The following is a 20,509-nucleotide window of genomic DNA, read 5'->3' as shown; positions in this document are numbered from 1 at the left end:
TTCCATCTCATAAATGGCAATGCGATGTACAAGGAAAAGCAATGATTTAGGAATTTAGGCTTGCATTTTATTTCACACTTTATGAAAATTGTTTTATTTCATCATCATACTCAGTTTCATATTTGTAAAATAATAAGGTAAGCTTTTCTCTACAATCTTTCCCAATCCTAGTATTTAACGTGTTCAAAGGTTCTCAGGATAACAACTATCTTATTCTTATCTTTCCTAATAATCAGTTGTTCTGTCGGCTACTGTATTCATGCTCACTGGCATTAGCAACAAAGCTAATCAATCCCACTGTGTATCAAAAAGGTTCAATATGATGATGAAGATGAACATGTCTTTAATTATGAGTGTGATTTTTTTTGTATAGTGATTTTTATATCGGGTGGATTCACTGTAAATTTTAACATTACCAAGTATGTAATATGAGTCTTATAACTAGAAGAAAAAAAGTCTCACATCTAAAAAAATACATATAATTGGCTCACATTCATCTTTACTATGTAAAAATCTGTTTCATGGAAGGTATTTGAACATATCCCTTCAGTCTGTCTATTCTATCCACTACTACCACAAGTTATCTCTTTCAGAGAAATAACCCTACAGTAATCTAAGGAGGATTAATTCATTTTCCAATTTATCTTTTTGTACAGGGAATCACCAATTAGTACAATGATCTGCCTCCATAATGAGGTTAATATTTCATTAGCTCATTGGAGAGCAAAATTAAATTTTCATTTTTCTTCCTTAACAATTACAATGGTTAACTAAAAAAAAACTTAACTGTGAGGTACCCATCTCAAATTAAATATACTTTATCTGTTAAATACAAGCTTATATGGGAGAGAGAGAAATTCCCCCAAAAAGGCCTAGTAAAATGCCATGGCTTTTGTGAAATTTTTTATAACTTAAAAGTGGTAAATGGTGAAACACACACACACACACACACACACACACACACACACACACACACACACATCAATGCATTTACTAAGACAGCTCTAACCTAAAAAGAACAAACATTTTAGTTAAAAAAACAGTATAGTCCATTAAATAACAAGGATAATAGTCTCCAATTTGATTTACAGTAGTATTTTATTTTATGTTTACATAATTCTAAAAAACACTGAGTCTTCACATCCACTTCATGGCCTCTTATCACTCTTAGCCATGCATTCTCAATAGGAATGATCTCATCCCCAGGGGGTGAAAAGTGGTATTGCGAGGGGGGTGTGTGTGTGAAAAAACTGTATTCTTTTTATGTGTAAAGCACAGATGTGTATATAGTACATAAACAGATATACAGCATATTAGTAGATACAAAATTTTATGGAGAGGGGGTGATTAGAGTGAAAATTGTCTAAAAGCCTTGCTTAGGGGGCAATAATGAAAAAAAGGCTGAGAAACACTGCCTTCAGCTTAATTTTCACCTTCGTTAAATATGTGTTAAAGCTTGTTACTGATACCTAGCTGCTTGAGAATCTATTTTAAATGTTTTCACATGACAAATACTGATCTTCTTATATCCCCACAAAGCATCTTAATTTTCTTACTAGAAATATGAATGACTCAAAATTCATCTTGCAGGGAATTCAGTTAATTTTCCAAATCTTATTTACTAACGGAAGTCAATACTTAATTGAATATTCTTATTTTGTTTAAAGTCCTGACATATCTTATATCTAAACATATTCGTCAAAGAACAGATAACTCAGAATTTTCTTGACATCCAGATTACAACAGGACCCCCTGATAAATACCCAATGGTATTTATTGTTGAAGAGATATGAAGCTTCACTTTGATATACACTCAATTGTCCACGTACTTTTATCAAAGTTTAAAATATTTGGTATTTTTTTTTTCAAAATAAGGTTGTTGTGATCTCACATGACAAGTGTGTGCTGTCTCATCTGACAAATGAAGCAGAGGTTAAGAGTATGGAAGTGACAACAGCTATTTCTCTGTCTCATGCTTTTCAGCCAGCAAGGTCAGAGATTACTAGACCTGGGGCATCAACGCGCATGACTAAGAGAGCTGGTTTACCGAGATAAAAACCTCATCAAAACTGAAATCTTGGGCTCTGATTTCTAGCCACGCCACACTTGTTCGCATGTGGCATCAGGAAAATAAATGGATGGTTATTTATTATTTTCAAGGCCAATGGCAGTTCAACCTAAGCCAAATACCAAGTCATCTCATTATTTCTGAAACCAAGTTTGTTTTGCAAATTGAATGAAGTCATTGCTGTAATTTAAAACACTGAAATCAGGATACTGAATGGAGGAAATTCAAATAATGGTAAATAATTATTGACACGCTAAAAATATAAAAATAATATTTGTATATAAAACCTGTTAGTATGGAATATACAGTATTTCAATATACTTTAGTTTTTTCATATAAAATAGAAATGATACTTAATTTTTTCTTTAGTCACGGGACTTGTGAGGATTTTTAAATTATATATTTAAATTTATATATTTATATATTATAAAATTACATATTTAAATTTAAATTATACATTCCCAGATATATGTATAGATCTGCAAGCATATCATATAATAGCAATCCTTCAATTGTCAATAAAATATCAATTATAACAATAAAATATGAACTGCAATGATCTTTGGCCACTCTAAAGATGGATACATTGATAAATAATAAATTACTGAATACATGGAAAAACCGAGTATTTTTATATAACCACTTGTTAAACCCACATTTAGTAGTGTATAAACTCTGCTAGTTTAAAAATTACTACGGTAATTGCATTCTAAAATTTTATTTGCCTTTAAGAGTACTTTAGAAAAACTTCAGTCTACTAAAGAGTTAGGCACAAGGTAAGAGGGATCTCTCCATGTTGTAAATGAGATGAAAATTAGTGCTCTGTGTTTGGTATTTACTAAAGCTTAAAAAAAAAAAAAAAAGAACCAAAATTATTTGAATGAAATTTTCCTGTAAAAAAAAACTTATGTAAGGTTACCATCAGAGACAGCTGACTTAGAGAAGCAGAATTTAATCTGCCACCAAAACCTTACCTCAAACTCTGCATGTTTATGTACATCTTCAGCTCTCTGTCTGTTCAAAATAAACTCAGCTTCATTTGCGACACGAACTATATGGTCCTTCATAGCGTGGCATAGTAATCTAAAAAGGAAGATACCTTTGCAATTATTATTCCTAGTATCTTTGGTTAATCTAATTTTTAATCAAATTTCAGTATTTGAAAGATTAATTATGCATAAAATTTAGTTACATTATGAAATTAACATAGTCAAAATTATAATTCAAAGACATTTGAAATATAGAAATGTACCATAAAACTGTTACAACAATGCCTCTGTTCAATAGTGTATCTTGTGAATGAATGATTCAATTAATTCAATAAAATTAGTTAATGCAAAAAAAAAATCAAGGTTTTTTATTAGTATTTTAAATGGTTAAAACAACAGAATGCCCTATCTTTGAAGGAAATGGTTAAAACAGTAGACTTCACTATCTTGGAAGTAAACTTTCACACAAAAGCTAGATAATCATATATTAGGAAACCTATGCACTGAACTTTTTAACAAAGTTATTTGAATATCCAAATTGTTTTCAAAAAGTTTAAGACATATAGTGAAAAGCCTCTCACGATATTACCTCTTGACCTGATTTCCAACCTCATCAGGCACTTGCTGTTGACAGTTTCTTGCATATGTTTTCAGAGGCTTTTAAAAATACATAAGAAAATACAAATGTTCTTTTCCACATCCTTACACCAATATTAGTATTTTACACAGTCTTTTCTCTACCTGGCTTTTCTCACTTAGCAATATATCTGAAGATCCTTCCTTAGTGGGAGCGCACAGGGAGCCTCTTCATACTTATTTGATAGCATGGAGCAAAGCTTATTTCCAAAGATGGTTGCAACAATATCTCCCATCCCACATACTCTTTTGCAGCGTGATACTGTTATTGCTCCGTGGAAAAGAGCAATGTTGGGGCATCTGGGTGGCTCAGTTGGTTAAGCACTCAACTCTTGATTTCAGCTCAAGTCATGACCTCATGGTTTCAGTTCATGAGATCAAGCCTGGCATCAGGCTCTGCGCTAACAGCATGGAGCCTGCTTGGGATTTTCTCCCTCCCTCTCTGTCTCAAAGTAAATAAACATTTAAAAATAATTCTTTAAAAATGAAGAGTTTCTGCTCCCCTAGATGTGCCTGGTGACTTCCTGTGACCAACAGAATATAGCAGAAGTGAAGTGTTGTAACTTCTGAGCCTAGGGTATAAGATGCCTTGAAGCTTTTGCCTTTCTTTCTTGGAAACCTGTCTTGTAGAATCTGCTGCAATGCTGAGTGAAGCTCATATTATGTGGAGAGCCTCAAGGAGGAGAAGAGAAGACATTAGGCTCCCAGGCCTAGTTGAACTCCCAGCCCAGAGCCAGCCTCCCAAGTGATTACAGTACCAGACAGCTCCACAGAGTGGTGCAAAGGAACAGCTTAGCTGAGCCCAGTCAATGAGAACAATGAGAGATTAAAAAATGGTTGTTTGTTTAAGCCACATGACGATCATGATGATGATGATGACGAAGGAAGAGAAGAAGGAGGAGAAGGAGGAGAAGAGGAGGAGGAAGAAGATATTGATCATAAGAGCTGTCACCAAACCACTTATTGAGAGCTAGGTAATAAAATAGGTAATTTACACATAATACTCAATTCTCACAAGAATCCTTGGAGATACATATTATTTTCATTTTTAAACATAAGAAACCAAGGCTCAGAAAAATTAAGTTCTTTGCTTCAGATCATAATTAAAAAAAAATTCTCCTAATTTTATATTTGCATTGCATCTTCATTAACCAACAATATTTTTTGAAGTAAAACCTCTGTGTTTACTGGTGCTCTCCTCCATTGTGGGCATTCTAACATTAATTCTTTTCATTTTTTCCAATTATGAACAGTGATTAGGTCTTTTTACATTCTTTTCTTTTGCAGTAAGCAATTACTGTGTTAAAAATAATCATAGGATATTTGAAGTTAACTCAAGTCTTTCCGGTTTTTCTTAAAGGGCAAACTTACAGATTAATGTCTGTTCTTTTATCAATGTCCTTTTAAAATTCAGTTCTAATGGGGTGCCTGGGTGGCTCATTTGGTTGAACGTCTGACTTTCGCTCAGGTCACGATCTTGCAGTTTGTGGGTTCAAGCCTTGCATCGTGATCTGTGCTGATGGCTTGCAGCCTGCTTCAGATTCTGTGTCTCCCTCTCTCTTTGCCCCTCCCCTGCTCGTGCTGCAACTCTCTCTCTCTCAAAAATAAATAAACATTAAAAATTGTTTCTAAATTCAGTTCTAACACTCACATTCATTCATTGGTCCAGTTTTTCTCTACCTAGTTTTTAAAAAAATGTTTATTTAGAGTAAATCCTTGGATTGCGAGTAGCTTGTTCTACAAGTGTTCCGCAAGATGAGCAAACGTTTCTAATAAATTTTAACTTGATAAGTGAGTGATGTCTTGCAATACAAGTAGTATGTGATGCCAAATGTCACATGATCATAACTGAACCAATGGTTCTTCTCTACCTCTCTCTCTCCCTCTCTCGCTGAGGGATTGTGGGTAATCATGTCCCGTGCTCAGATGCTCGGTCTCAGGCCATGGTGTTTAGCAGAAATCAGTGATTATTCAGAATGTTGGAAGGTGCCCACAATCGGCACTAGTGTAGTTTTGTCACTTCAAAACATCTAGGGACAGTCCTTGCTGCTCCATATAAGAGTAAGCTTAGAATGCTTTGCTTCATTCCAGGTCAGGCTGCCTGCAGATATAGACGCTTTCCTCTGTTGCCTTATTGCCAGTTACATTAAATACAGTATATTACAAGAGTTTATTAAAACTGTACTGTGGTAAACATCTGTGTGAGTGTATACAATGGCCCTATGCAGAAAAAGATTCCATTGTGCCAATAGACAGCAGTGATTCCATCAGTGATAGTGAAAGTCGTCCTACACAATAACCCTCCTCTCTCTTTCTCACACCAGTCACAAAGATTTCAAAGGTAAGGGCAAGTTAATGTTTTATTTTTCTTTATATTTTGTATTTTCTTTATTATTTTATATTATATTACAGTATTGTAATCATTTCTATATGAATATTTTTGGGTTGTGGAATGAATCATCTGAGTTCCCATTATTTCTTATGGGGAAATTTACTTTGATATATGAGTGCTTTGGATTACACGCATGTTTCCAGAATGAATTATGCTTGCAAACCAAGATTTTACTGTATTTATTTTTGAGAGCAAGAGCTTGTGCTGTGGGGGAGGGTCAGAGAGAGGTAGGGACAGAGAATCCCACGCAGCTCTGCACTGTCCGTGCAGAGCCCTATGTGGAGCTTGAACTCATGAACCTCGAGATCTTGACCCAAACAAGATGTTTAACTTACTGAGATGCTCAGGTGCCCCTTTTACTTAGATTTTTAACAACAGTGCTATTCTCAAGATTGCCATTCTTTACTTGCACTGCTCATTAATGAAATGAATTATCATTTTTTTCTTGCTCAATTGTCAAGTTCAATCAGAACGGGGCAGATTGAACCTCACTTAATTTTGTATAAACTAAATAGCAAGTTTGTTGTTTTTTCCTTGTTAATTCTCATATACAGTAGTTTTCATTCTCATATACTTAGTGACCTTTTTTTTTTTAATCTCACTTCTAGTCTTAATGAGTGGGAATTCAACAGATCTATCTTCGGTAAGTTCTTCCTTTAATTCCTGGTGATATCAAGGAGGAGTCACTAGAACCGTATTAGCCTCTCATGGGTCTTGGCTTATCCAGAATGTTCCAGGCTAGATTCTCTACTTAATTTCTTGTCATAGGCTTAAAATACCAACTGCTTTAGGCATGTGCTCCCAGAGCATTCCTGCTCTTTGAGACAACAATTTATAGGGAGGAGGAGCGGAACTGGAGAACTCCTAAAACACTTATAAGACCCATGTTGCTTCAAAGCGTGCACCCTATGTAGGATGTGAGTATTCTTTGCAGAACATAACCTCAGATCACTGAGTAACCCATAGTTCCTTTTCTTGTATAAAATTATTATTTCACAATATTGTTCCTGAATATGAACTGCCTATGTGGTTTCTCCACACATGTCCCCCTCAAAAATAAAATTTCAAGGAAAGAAATGAACTCTATTGAACACCTTACACATGCTTAGTTCTTTTCATATACTATTTTGGGTAATCCCCAAACAACCATGAGTTGGGTATATTATTAGTCCCATTTTATAGTTGAAAGCACCAAAATAAATAAATAATTAAATAAGTTAAGCAATTTGTTTAAGTCCAGGGAACTTCCAGCAACAGAACCAATGTACAACCCAAATCTGTCTGGGTTTGTTATGTGAGGCTGACTCCTGAAATAAAAGATTTTAAGAAAATTAAGTAACTCTTTCTTCACATCTGATACACATATTCCCTTAGGATATCATGGTATAATCTTGGGTATTAATCAACTTATTATTTATATATTTCTTAGACAACATTAATGTAGACTTTGGGGGAGTTTTAATTCCTATGCTCCTTTTTATAGATTAAGAACAATTACACCACAAGTTTTACATAGTGTGGAAAAAGTTAAGCATTCTGAACAAGAGAACAAAGTTTTAAGTTGCTTAACATTGAAATTTGACTATATTTAGCAGGTAGGCCAAAAATATCAACATTGTGTCAAACACAAAATATTGGATCTTAGGAGCTAGATCAACATCACAACAGGAAATAATCTTAAATGCCCCTATTCACTTTCCAATCCATTGAAATGTGGCTTTAAGATCATCCCACAGTAAACTAGTCACCAAGTCTTGTCGATTTTACCTCAATATATTTTAAACTGTTTTACTCATACACTAACATTGCTTTCATTTAAGCCATTACTTAAGTTCACATAAATCATTATCATTTGGATTACAATGGCTCCCTCATTTTTCTGCCCCCCCATCTTCCATCTATCTAATACGTTTTCCATTTGTCCATCAGTGTTATCTATTCTTAAATTTTTTCAATGCCTACTTATAATAGACAAGATAATAGTCAAGCTTACTATATATAGATGACTGTATACTTTTCTAATCTTATCTACTGCCTCTTTAACATACTTATTCTATGGTCTAGAAAAAAATCTTTATAGTATCTTTTAATGATAGTTCAGGACCTTTATAAGTGCCATCTCTTCCTGTAAACCCTACCAACCCCTGTGCCCAATAAAGCTAAGAGGCCTCCCAATTTCTCGATGCTGTAATTATAATATTAATCACATTGTTTTGTTTCTTTTTCTTTCTTTTCTTTTTAACAAGACTGGGATGTTCATAAAATGAGGTACAGTGCTTATTCATCTCTAGCCAACATGCATTGGCAAGGTACCTGTTATGAAATACAGACTCACCAGCAATGTATGGCTAAATGAATAAATGACTGAATGAATACATGAATATGTTATATGAGAAGGAGGGGCAAAGAAGAAATAGAATTTTAATGTAGAGTTTTAATTTAATTTAAGGTAGTTTCTTAATACCATGAAATTCTATGGTACATTTAGCACAATGTAAATAAAATGAGGTAAATAAAAAATATTGGATAATTTAGGAGTATCTGTTACAGTATATTTTCTTTCTCAAGTATCTATACAAAATAGGAAATGAATGAATTGGTCTTCATCTTCTAATGTGAGTCTACTTTCCAAAAGAAACAGAACAAAACGTAATTTGTTCAATCCTATTTATTCCTATTCTAAAGCAGATAGAGTTGTCATGGATACAGGAAAGAAGTCAGGAGACAAAAGAAAGTATTCTATTCCAAATGGAATAGATATCAGAAGGGCAAGTTCTGATATTCTAGGAAGAATCCAATTTTAGGCCGTTTGTTATAATTCAATTATTTGTCTTTGACTTGAGATGAACAGATCCTGAATTTTAAATATAATCTCTATAATTAAAAAAAATTAATGTTTATTTTTGAGAGAGAGACAGAGTCTGAGTGGGGGAAGGGCAGATAGAGAGGAAGACACAGAATCCGAAGGAGGCTCCAGGCTCTGAACTGTCAGTACAGAGCCCGACGCGGGGCTCGAATTCACAAACCAAACTGCAAGACCATGACCTGAAGTTGGATGCTTAACCAATTGAGCCACCCAGGTGCCCCAATATAATCTCTGTAATTTGATGAAACAAGTCAACAGAAAAGGCAATATGAGAGGTCAGAAAAAATTAGTCTTCCATCATCTATAGGTGAAGAGGGGACAAAAGCAGTTAATATTAAGGTTCCGCCTTTTGTCAGCATTATGAATTTGCGCAAAGAATTTTCCTTGTGTCTGTATTTCAGTTTCCTGATTAGAAAATGAGGGTGTACTCTTTCAGATATTCTACAAACTGTGGGAAAGAACGCAGGCTCAAACTGTAAGATCAGATTTTTATTTAGCCAAGAAGACAGACTGATTGAAAGTGGAGTGGCCACACAGCATAGGAGCAGAATTCCCTTTGGTGCCAAAATCTTAAGAGAAAGGCATGGAGATTCTGGTGACACTGCAAGGTGGAGTCTGACTGGGTCAGAGAAGTTCAACTGCTTCCTGTGCTATAGTCTTTGAATAGACTATTTTAAAAAATTATAATCTGATTTTTAAATCTAAAATTAATGTTGTTTTTTCTTTTTTTTTTTTTTTTTTGGAAAATGTTTACAAGCTTTGGCCTCTACTGATTCTTAATTTAGTGTCAACAGTCTTCACTTAATGAAAATAGTAGAATGTTGTTCCTGAGAAGTATATCTCTGACTCCAACTCTCCTGCATTAGCCAAAAGTACATTTCCTTTAAGGAGGGAAAATTTGTTAGGAGCATAAGTAAAAGAATATTTGTAAAATATTTGACATATATTATCCCCTACCTCTACCCCTGCCAAAGAGTACTGCACTTTTCTAAAAGGTACACGTTGATATACTGGTTATTTTATGTTCATTAGAAGGAAAAACAATGGCACATCTTGACATTTGTCTATGAACCCCCACACCAGGCTGTGGTGGGACTTTCAAAGAGATTCTGCATATTTGAATCTAGATTTTGAATTTGGAATACTAGTAGGAGTTGCACTACTCAATCAAACTTTTTTTTTAATTCTTTTTAAGCAAGGCACAATTTACTCAATTATATACTGATATAATACAAAGATTAGAAAGCTGGGGTACAGTGGGGGGGGGGGTCTCTGGAGTGGGCTATCCTGAGCCTTTCTATTGCAATGAAAGAAGGAAAGGTGGAAAACAAACACTTAGAGACTTAAAAATCTCTGTCTTTATGTTGCTGTTAGGAAAAAAAAAAAAATTACATACAATATCAAGTTATTCTCTTAAAACACTAAATCTTTCCCAGAGGATAAAATCTACTAATTATTCATGACTTTGGATCAAATTAATATATGAAAACCTATTATATAAAAATATATTCAGACCTACACTTGTCTCAGATTCACTGGAGGACTGGGGTTTGCTTGGGGAGAACTATAGAGAAGGAAGATAAAGCCTAATGGATAATTTTGGAGTTTGAGATTGATATCGAAGGACTTGATATGAAGAGAGAGAGGCATTAAAGATACAAAGTGGGGTGAGGAGAGGGAATTCACCTTGGTTGAAAACCTACCTCTGCCCCCACCTCCATCTAATTAACTGTTACGAAAAAGCTTTGGGAATTAAGTAATTGTGTTGGATGAAAACAAGGATCCACGGATAAGCATTTATTTTCTTATCACCTATTTGCAACTTCATATAAGTCTATAACTTCAAATACATAAAAGTGGATTTTTTTTGTAGAAAAATATATTATAATCTACCATGAACCTAAACAGTTATTATACTTCTTAGTACAGGATAGAAAAAAAAATGACTTAGCTCACGACCATATTTATGTTTCCAGTTACGGGTAAAGATGGTGATAATTTTACATGGCTCGTGAGATGAATGAATGAAGTGTCACAGTTCTCAAATTTTGGTGTATACTGAAGATCTGATCACTTGCAGAACATATTAAAAAGGGTGGGATAACTCCCATGGAGAGATTCTGATTGCACGGGTCTGACTGAGGTGAGACCCTAGCATCTGTATGTTTAATAAACATCCCTGTGATACTAATGCACATTGACATAGGAGGACCACTGAGTTCATGCAGTGTCCTGAGTTCGTGCAGATGGCAAAGTCTGGATTTGATTTCTCAGCAAGCTTCATTTCTCTTTTTTTATGTGGGGAGCATGGCACTGCTTAGTTAGTTTCACTTAGTTGTACAGTCCCAAAGTCTATCCCTGAATTAACCAGCTCGGAAACAATATTATTAGAAAGATTACAAAGAGTATACACTAATTCAACATTGTTGGTCACTTCTTAAGAGGAGTCTCCAGGTATTCTAATACTAGTTTCGTCCCTAGATTAAGGAAGTCAACTTTTATGGTACACATACAAAGACAGTAACTTTCCATTTGTTCACAGGCCACAAAGGTCAATTTATATCAAATCTCCTACTTTTCTTCTTTCCAGTCTCTTCAGTGACTAATTGCTTAGCTATTTACTCTTCTATGCAAAACCAGCTAATACCACTATGAAGGATTTGTATACTTTACTCACCCTATAGTTTAATATGGATTTAGAAAACATTGCTATCAGGGCAGAACATGTTGAAGTTGTTTTAAGACACATAAACTAGGAAATCAGCTTAGAATCGTGGCTTTTAAACTGTGTCTCAAAGTAAACTATGAGAAATACACTTCATATCATAACCCTATACACCCATACAGCAAACACTTCAGCAAGCAATATTTACCTATACCTAATTATTTTTTCTATTATTTATTATTTCCTATTTTTGAAAATGCCAACAGCAACCCATTACTTTCATATACTGTTAAAGGCCAAGAAAATAGTTTCAAAAATACTGATCAGAAGACTCCCTCCTTTTAGGGTTAACCCTGGGCCAAATAATCAAGCTCCTAGCTTAAATTTGTGATTGCAAGTAAACGGCTCAAAGTTATAATGTCCAGGAGAAGGACAGCCAATGCTAACGGGAATACAAGGCTGAAAAGCAATGGAACAGGACTTGGTGAAGTGAGAAAAACCAGCTCAAGATCAGAGATTAGTAGTGACTAAAAGAAAAGAAGGTTTGCTTCAAGCCATTTTATTCTACTTAACTTCTAGTAACAGGAGTAGAGAAACATGGATTGATGGTGTATAAAGACAACTTGGGGGAAAAATCTGGAAGCAAATGAGGCCTAACAGCACCAGCGGCCACAGTGATGCCAGGAAAAACTGTGTACTCCAGGAGAGTCTCTGGTTAATTTACCAAGTTCTGTGCGCCCTCAGTGGTATAGTTCCTTTACCAAGGGAAAACGGTTGCAAAAGTGTCCCAAATACTATGATTACAAGTCCCAATAAAAGCTTTACCCTTGGCTAAAAATACAACTTCTTATTGTTGAGTCTACCAGTATGAATTCTAAGAACTAGAGAATGATGCAATCTAAAATATATTCCTTTTGGAAAAGAAGGGAGAGAACAAGTAACATTTGGCTTTTATCTTTGCTGTTTCCACTGGTTAGTGATACAATATACTAGGAAGCCTCTGACTAGGTCATGATTACCACCCTATCCTTCCACTTGTGTGCGTATTGGTGTTCTGAGTAAAATGTGATTTAGTCAATGAGGGAGTAGTGACACTATCATATTGAGAACACACAGAAACCCACCAGTGCTCTGGATGGGATGTGTAAGGTACTCTAGTGTTCTCAACCTCCTATGTCCATAGTCTTCAAAATCCAGCTCAAATGTCACTTAAACAAATAATAATAATAAATAGATGCTCATTTCTTGAGTCCCTATTATGTGTCAGGAACACTGAGTACTGATTACGTACCAGGCTAAGTGCATTATAGGTATCATTCATTTGATTCTTACCTCATTTGATATCTTATTAGACAAGCATAATTAGCCCCATTACACTGATGAAGAAACTAAGGCTTAGAGAGATTAAGTATCTTGCTCAAAGCCACACAAACAGGCAAATTGTGTTTGACTTGTTTGGGAAACAATCAGCTTGGTACGGCTTCTCCCAGGGCATTCCAGAGAGTGGGATGCAGAGTTAGGCATTCATTCACTTAACAATAATTTACTGGGAGCCTTCTTTGTGGTAGTAAAGGAAAATGAAATATGAGGTGACATAGGGGTGCTTTAGGAGTGAATGGAGTGTGCTTGAGTCAGTGTGGGAAGGCAAGGGAGGCCAGATAAGTAAAAGCATCTCAGGTCATGTTACAGAACTTTATAAGCAATGAAGCACTACTGTAGTTTTTTTTTTTTTTAAGTGAGGTTTATTGAGGTATAATTTGCACATAATAAAGTTAATTCTTGTTAAATGCAATTTCATGAGTTTTGACAAATGCATATTTTGGGTAGCCACTGCTACAACCACAACATTTCCATCACCCAAAATGTTCCCTTGTGCTTTTCTCCTGCCATCCATAGCAAGGATCGAACTATTTTCTGTCCCTCTAATTCTGTTTTTTCCATAATGCCCATAAATGCAACCACATAGCATATTTTTTCTGTCTGGCTTCTTTAGCTTCACAAAATACTTTAAAAAATGTTTATTTATTAATTGAGAGAGAGAGAGAGAGAGAGAGAGAGAGAGAAAGGGAATCCCGAGCAGGCTCCACACTGTCAGCGCAGAGCCCCATGTGGTGCTCGATCCCAGGAACCTGTGAGATCATGACCTGACCCCAAATCAAGAACCGGACGTTTAAACAACTGAGTCACACAATTGCCCCTGGGTTCACAAAATACTTTTAAGTTCCACGTATGTGGCGCATATCTGTGGCTTATACCTTTTATCGTTGAGTAGTATTCCCTATAACATTACATAGTAGCTTATCCATTTATCTAGTGATAGACGTTTGGGTTATTTTCACCTTGGGCTATTATAAATAGAGCTGCTATCAACATTCACATACAGGTCTTAATTTGGACCAATATTTTCATTTCTCTCAAGAAAATATCTAAGTTTGGAATTATTGGGTCAAATGGTTAAGTGGATGTTTAACCTTGTAAGATACTGACAAACTGTTTTTCAAGTCGATGTGCCATTTTGCACTCCCACCAGCAAGGTACAAGGTTCCAGTGGCTCCACATTCTCACCAAGGCTTAGTATTGACAACCTACTGAATTATGCAGTAATTCAGCACATATGTGCATAATGCTATCTCACTGTATTTAAAATTGAATTTCCCAAATGAATAATGATGTGGAGCATCTTTTCACGTGCTGATTGGCCATCTGTATATCTTCTCTGTTACTGTGTCTGTTCAAATCACTTGTCTGACTGGTATTGGGTAGTTTGTCTTTTTATTATTGAGCTGTAAGATCTTCTTTCCTCCATTCCATTGCTCTCTCTCTCTATCTTTACACCAATCCTCCAACTCCGTTCATTTTTGATTTGTGTTGGCTACTGTTAGTCCTTTGTATTTTCACCAAAATTTAAAAACTATCTTGTTGATAGCCTGCTGGAATTCTGATTAGGTTTGAGTCTATAGACCAGTTTGGGGAGAACTAAGATCTTAACCATGTTAGGCCCTCTGATTCATGAATACATATTTCTGCATTTATTTATTTTTAATTTTTTTACAGAAATATTTTGTAGTTTTTATCACACAGGTCTTTCACAAATTTTATTAAGTACAACCATAAGTAGTTCATGTTTTTGATAATATAATGGTTTTGCTTTATTTAAGCTTCCAATATTTCATATATATTATAAATAAATGGTATTGTAATAGATTTTTGTTTTTTTACGCATGATGCATATATTTATAATCCTTTTTTATAATTGATTTTTGAATATTGACCTCATATCATGTGACTTTGCTAACTTCACTTATGACACTATCTTTTTTCAAACATCTTAGAATATTCTACTCGCCTAATTGAACTCGCTAAGACCTCCAGCCCAATATTGAATACAAATAGTGAGTGAGAACATCCTTGCAGTGTTTTTGATCTAGAGGGAAAGCATTTACTCTTTCACCATTACGTAGTATGTTAGCTGTATATTTTCTATAGATAGCACTTATTACATTGAGGGAGTTTGATTTCTAGTTTACTGAGAATTTTATTATGAACATATGTTGAATTTTTCAAATGTTTTTCTTATGAATTTTAAAATATCCATACATATATTTTCTTTTTTAATCTGCTGACATTGTATAATTCATTCATAGATATTTTTGAATATTAAATCAACTCTGCATGTTTGGAATATATACCTCTTGCTTATGATACATCTTTTTCATGTATTCCTGGATTTGATTTGCCAACTTTTATTAAAGGTAATATTAATATTGTACCTATGCTTATGGTGGATATTGATCTATAATTTTATTACTTGTAATTGTTATTGTTATCAGGGTGATGAAATCTCATAAGACGAAGTGTAAAGCATTACCTACTCTTCTATTTTGGGGAGACTTTGAAATTAATTTTATTATTTTTTTTCCTTAAATGTTTGGTAGAGATATTAAACAATTTTAACATCAATCTATTCTTAAGTAAGTTAAGTCTTATTTTTCTTACATTGTGCTAGGAATGAAAAAAATCTAGACTTTGAATAATGGACTGTTTTGAAGTCTGATTCATAAATAGGAGTAGTGCTTTTTCAAAAAAAATATGTAAACATTCATATATGCAAATATAAACAAATAACTTTTTCTTATTACTCTTCTATCTCAGACTGTGACTCTTTAAGATAGTCATATTATAAAGGAAGTATCCTGGTTTTTCAAACGTTGGTCTCTACAACAGTAACTAACATGAAAAATAATCAGCCTATATACTTAATGCTTCTATTTCCCTAGCACCTTAGGAAGAGCTTCTAGACTAAAATCTATAGCCCAGGCCATGGCTCTACTCTGGTCTCACCTGGATTGCTCATTCTATTCCTTCACCTCACTTCTCACCTTTAGCTTATGCTTGGACTGGCCATACACATTGTACCTTTATGTTAGCACAGGCCCTCCGGCAACCCGTTAGCTCACTTTTACCCATATCCTTTATTTAAACAACATACGAGCTATAAATGCCAATTCTCAGCTCCTCTATTGCCAAGTTATGTCAAAAATAGAAACCAGTTATATCAGAATGGTATAGAAACTGAATCCAAGTTTTCTAATAAAGATATGGATCATCTGAATCTTGACTGGCATTTGCCTGCAATAAGTAAGCTAAGAAGAGCAACAAAAAAAGTAATGTCTCTAGAAGAAATAAGAAACAACAGGAAATAAGACATATAAATGACTATACCAAAAAATTGTCACTCTTGCCTTTTTTTGGTCTTAATAAAAATAATATAAATTAGAAGTATTTTATGAATTATTACTTAACTCTCACCAAAATTAAAATAATCCTCTCTAGGAGGAAAGTATATTTAAAATCATCCTCATGAAAGAAAAAGAATCTCAATACACACACACACACACACACGTGCAGATATATTTTAAACATAGTTAAAAATGCAATTCAAAGAAAATTTATGATAACCAAATTCTGAAATATATTTTCTTATTCCTTGAAATCTAGCCATTATTAGATAGGACTTGCTAATCTTAGTTTTAGGTAAATAACATTTTATTTATAATCAATGTCTAAAGCTAAGTCTATGAATTAGCAATACTGTTTAAGATCTATACAATTAATTTTGTAAAAGTACAAGATTTTGTTTACCTCATTCATTTACAAAACTCACACATTTAATAACTTACCACATGTGTAAAATGAGTGACAGAGTAGTAAAGAAAAAAGGTTTAGATTAGGTGGGGAGCTTCTGTTTTCCAGAAGTTTTCAGGGATTCTTGGTTCAAAATTAAACCGGAATCTCAACTCTAAGAAAAAGAGTTTCTTACCTTAGAGTTTTGTAAGTTACTCTTTATTTAATACACTTTTTGCCAAATCAAAGACACAAAACGAATAGATAAACCAAAGCTTATTGGCTTAATTATTAAATAACAGTTGTTAAAATAAAGAAGATATTCAAGTTGGGGCTATATAATCACTAAGGAATTACGCTTAGATGCAAAATGCTTTTCCTCTTTAAAACCAAAGAAATGTAAGCTATATATTTTTCACTGTTCTAAAGAACAAAATAAAATTGGAATCTTATGAATCTTATGTTAAATTCGGTACTAACTACAAATACACACTGCTTTTTATGCAAACTAATTAATTATATCCTAAATGCTTTCAAAAGAGTGATAAACGTTTATTTTAGGCAAATGATTAATTTATTTCAAAGGATACGCAAATTCCATAATTTAAAAAAGTCTTTATTTGCTTTATAGTTCAATTCATATTTTAATAATTTAAAATCCAATTATTATTGCCAAGATATTATAGGCAATTTTACATCCCATTAACCTTGCTTTGTTTTAATTATAAAGATCCTTTGTTAGATTCCTTTAAATGATCCAGTTTATAATTTCAGTCTGTCCTAGGGAGTACTTTAATTCAGCTGCACATTCATCAACTGTTTTTGTCCTGTTAATTGTAGACAACTGCACAATTGCTTTCTCCGGCTATGATTGATGAATTATATTCACGGGTATAGCTGTTAAGTAGGATCAACATTTATAACAATTTCAACTTAAAGATTTTTAACTTCATTCCCACAAGGACAAATTAAAGACTGATATTCTAACGACCAAGAGAAAGTGTTTTTTATATGCTTTATTTTAAACTAGTAGAGAAAGTTAAGAAAAATGCTGTATGTCTGCGCAAATGAGATACAAGAGTGTATAAAGAGTCTAATTTGTGCTTGGCACATAGTAGGGCCTCAACAAATAGAAGCCTATCTGTTTATCTAACAGAGTAATGTGTCTTCACTGTAACTACATCCTAACTATCCAAATATGATATATAAACACATATTTTTATTTTATTTTATTATATTTTTTAGTTTTTTTATTTTTTATCGTATTTTGTTTTATTTTATTTTATTATTATTTTTTTAAATATGAAACAGGAACCCTCTTGCACTGTTGGTGGGAATGCAAACTGGTGCAGCCACTCCGGAAAACAGTGTGGAGGTTCCTCAAAAAATATATACATATTTTTAAATGTTTATTTTATTTTTGAGAGAGAGAGCCCAAGCAGGAGAGATGCAGAGAGAGAGGGAGACGGAGGATTGGAAGCGGGCTCCATGCTGACAGCAGCAAGTCTGATGCGGGGCCTGAACTCACGAATGGTGAAATCATGACCTGAGCTGAAGTCGGATGCTCAACCGACAGAGCCACCCATATGCCCCTATATATGCTATTTTCTTAAAATCTGGAACTCCCAAGTTCAAATTTATGAAAGAGAAAGGTCTAAAGTGAAAAGAAATGAGGTAAATTGAAGGTCAGAGTCAGTAAAATTCTAAATATATAAGCAATGACAACAACAAAACTTCCATTTTTAAAAGCCTATATTGCAGCAGTTATAATAAATGTCATATGTTATTTCCAACATTCAGAGAAAAGGGGCAAGAAAGATGTTCCAAAAAATACCCTCACTACCCAAAAAACCCATCTGCAGCAACCACTCTATCTTTCCCCTTCTTGGCCAAACTCCTCGGAGTTGTACTTGGTGACTATGCTCACATCCCACTCACTCCTCAGCTCAAAACAACCTAGGTCCTGACCCCAGTACTCTAGTTAAGTCACTGCTTTCTCAGAAGTCATTCCCTTAATAATCTGCTCCCGCAGTACCCTCTACTCTGGCATATTTATAATACCAGTAATTAGAAGACTGCTGTCCCCACTGGACTGCAAGCTCTCTTACAGCAGGGCCTGGGTCTCTACGCAGCACCCTTAGCACACAGGTACTCACCGGTGTACGTGTGGGTGAAACCAACATGACCATCTTGTCACCGAATCCAGTGGTCCCTCTCATCCTAACTTAAAAACCCTCTTGCTGGGGTGCCTGGGTGGCTCAGCAGTTAAAGGGCAGACTCTTGGTTTCAGCTCGGATCATGATTTCATGGTTCGTGGGTTCAAGCCCCATGTCAAGCCCTGTGCTGATGGTGTGGAGCCTACTTGGGATTCTCTCTCTCTCTCTCTCTCTCTCTCTCTCTCAAAATAAATTAAAAATTAAAAAAAAAAAAACCCTCTTTTGTTGACTCCTCATTGCTTCTCACACATTCTACTCATCATTCTTTTCTTAATTCCTTCAATAAATATTTGTGATTGTGAACTATGTGCTAGGTATTATTCCAGAAACCAGGAATATATCAGTGAAGAAGACACAAATTCTTAAGGCCAAGTACATTTTGGTAAAGAAGATGGACGTAAAGAATGAAAATAATTTGAGATGGTGTTACTAAATGTTAAAACAAAATCATGACGGAAGTGTGGTAACTCAATAAGATGGTTAAGGTAGCCTCTCTGAGGGGGTGACATTTCAGCTGATTCCTAAATGACAAAAAACAGCCAATCATGTACAGCTGTGGGTAAAGAGGATTCCCAGCAGAAACAGCAGCAAAAAGCATGGCATCATGTTCTCTGCTCCTTCCACACAGGTTCCCCGAGCATCACATCTGTATCCTTATCTACCATTTACCATATAAGCTCAGGACTCCTAAATCCAAATCCCCATTCTACCTGTCTCTTTGGAGATGCAAATTCAAGATGTCTATTCAACATTTCCACTCAGAAATTTCACAGACGCTACAAAATCAGTGTAACCAAAAGTGAAACTATGTCCCACCCAACCCATATTCTTCCTTCTCTATTGTTCCAACTACACTATACTTACAGTATAAACCATCCAGCTATTAAAGCCAGCAATCAAGTTATGTTTGATCCCTTCTTTTCCCTCTTACAATCTAATCTATCAGCACTTCTCTAGACTTAATTTCCAAACGATACTTTAAATGTGTCCACTTCTTCCTTCCTCATAGCCACTATTAGTCAGTCTATGATACCAGCATCTTAAGCAAGATTTCTGAATCTCAGATTAGTTTCAATCCGGAGTCCACTTGCTACACTGTAGATTATGCCTAGCTCTCTTTAATTATATCATAGCACCCTTAGCATAGCTTATAAACCCTTCATGGCATGACCCTTGCCGCCCACCCTTGCCAAGATGCGATGACCTTGCCTATGTGGCTGGTACACAACAGGCACTTACATAGCTTTTGGCTGATTAAAAAGAGCTGTCCAGCAACATGTCTTGCTATCTCTTGCCTCCAGGCTTTGGTATCAAATTATTCCCTTGGTCCAGAATTTTATTCCTCTTTTTTTTCTTCTTGTACCTAGCCAAGTTCTAACCATCTCTCAGTTCTCAATGCCATCTTTGGCATTCGACTTGTATACACTTTTTATTTTGAACCTCCTGTTGTTGGTTGTTTTTTTTTTTTTATAGACTATTTTTAGAGTAATTGTAGGTTCACAGCAACCTTGAGTAGAAGATACAGAGAATGCCCAAATATCCCCTCCCCACAC

The 20,509-nt window shown here is 34.7% G+C and overlaps 1 protein-coding gene across 8 annotated transcripts in view; it reads right to left on the bottom strand.

The window, feature by feature from the left end:
* NBEA (neurobeachin) overlaps positions 1-20,509 on the bottom strand; it is a 683,574-nt gene that overhangs the window by 315,261 nt on the left and 347,804 nt on the right. For all 8 annotated transcript variants that reach the window (XM_042952224.1, XM_042952367.1, XM_042952503.1 and 5 more), the window contains one exon: positions 3,043-3,151. In XM_042952224.1, coding sequence (XP_042808158.1) covers positions 3,043-3,151 — 109 coding nt within the window. The remainder of the gene's footprint in view (positions 1-3,042; positions 3,152-20,509) is intronic.

Source organism: Panthera leo, chromosome A1, assembly GCF_018350215.1.
Source record: "Panthera leo isolate Ple1 chromosome A1, P.leo_Ple1_pat1.1, whole genome shotgun sequence".
Lineage (NCBI taxonomy): Eukaryota > Metazoa > Chordata > Mammalia > Carnivora > Felidae > Panthera > Panthera leo.
This window is presented reverse-complemented; position numbering and strand designations above follow the sequence as displayed.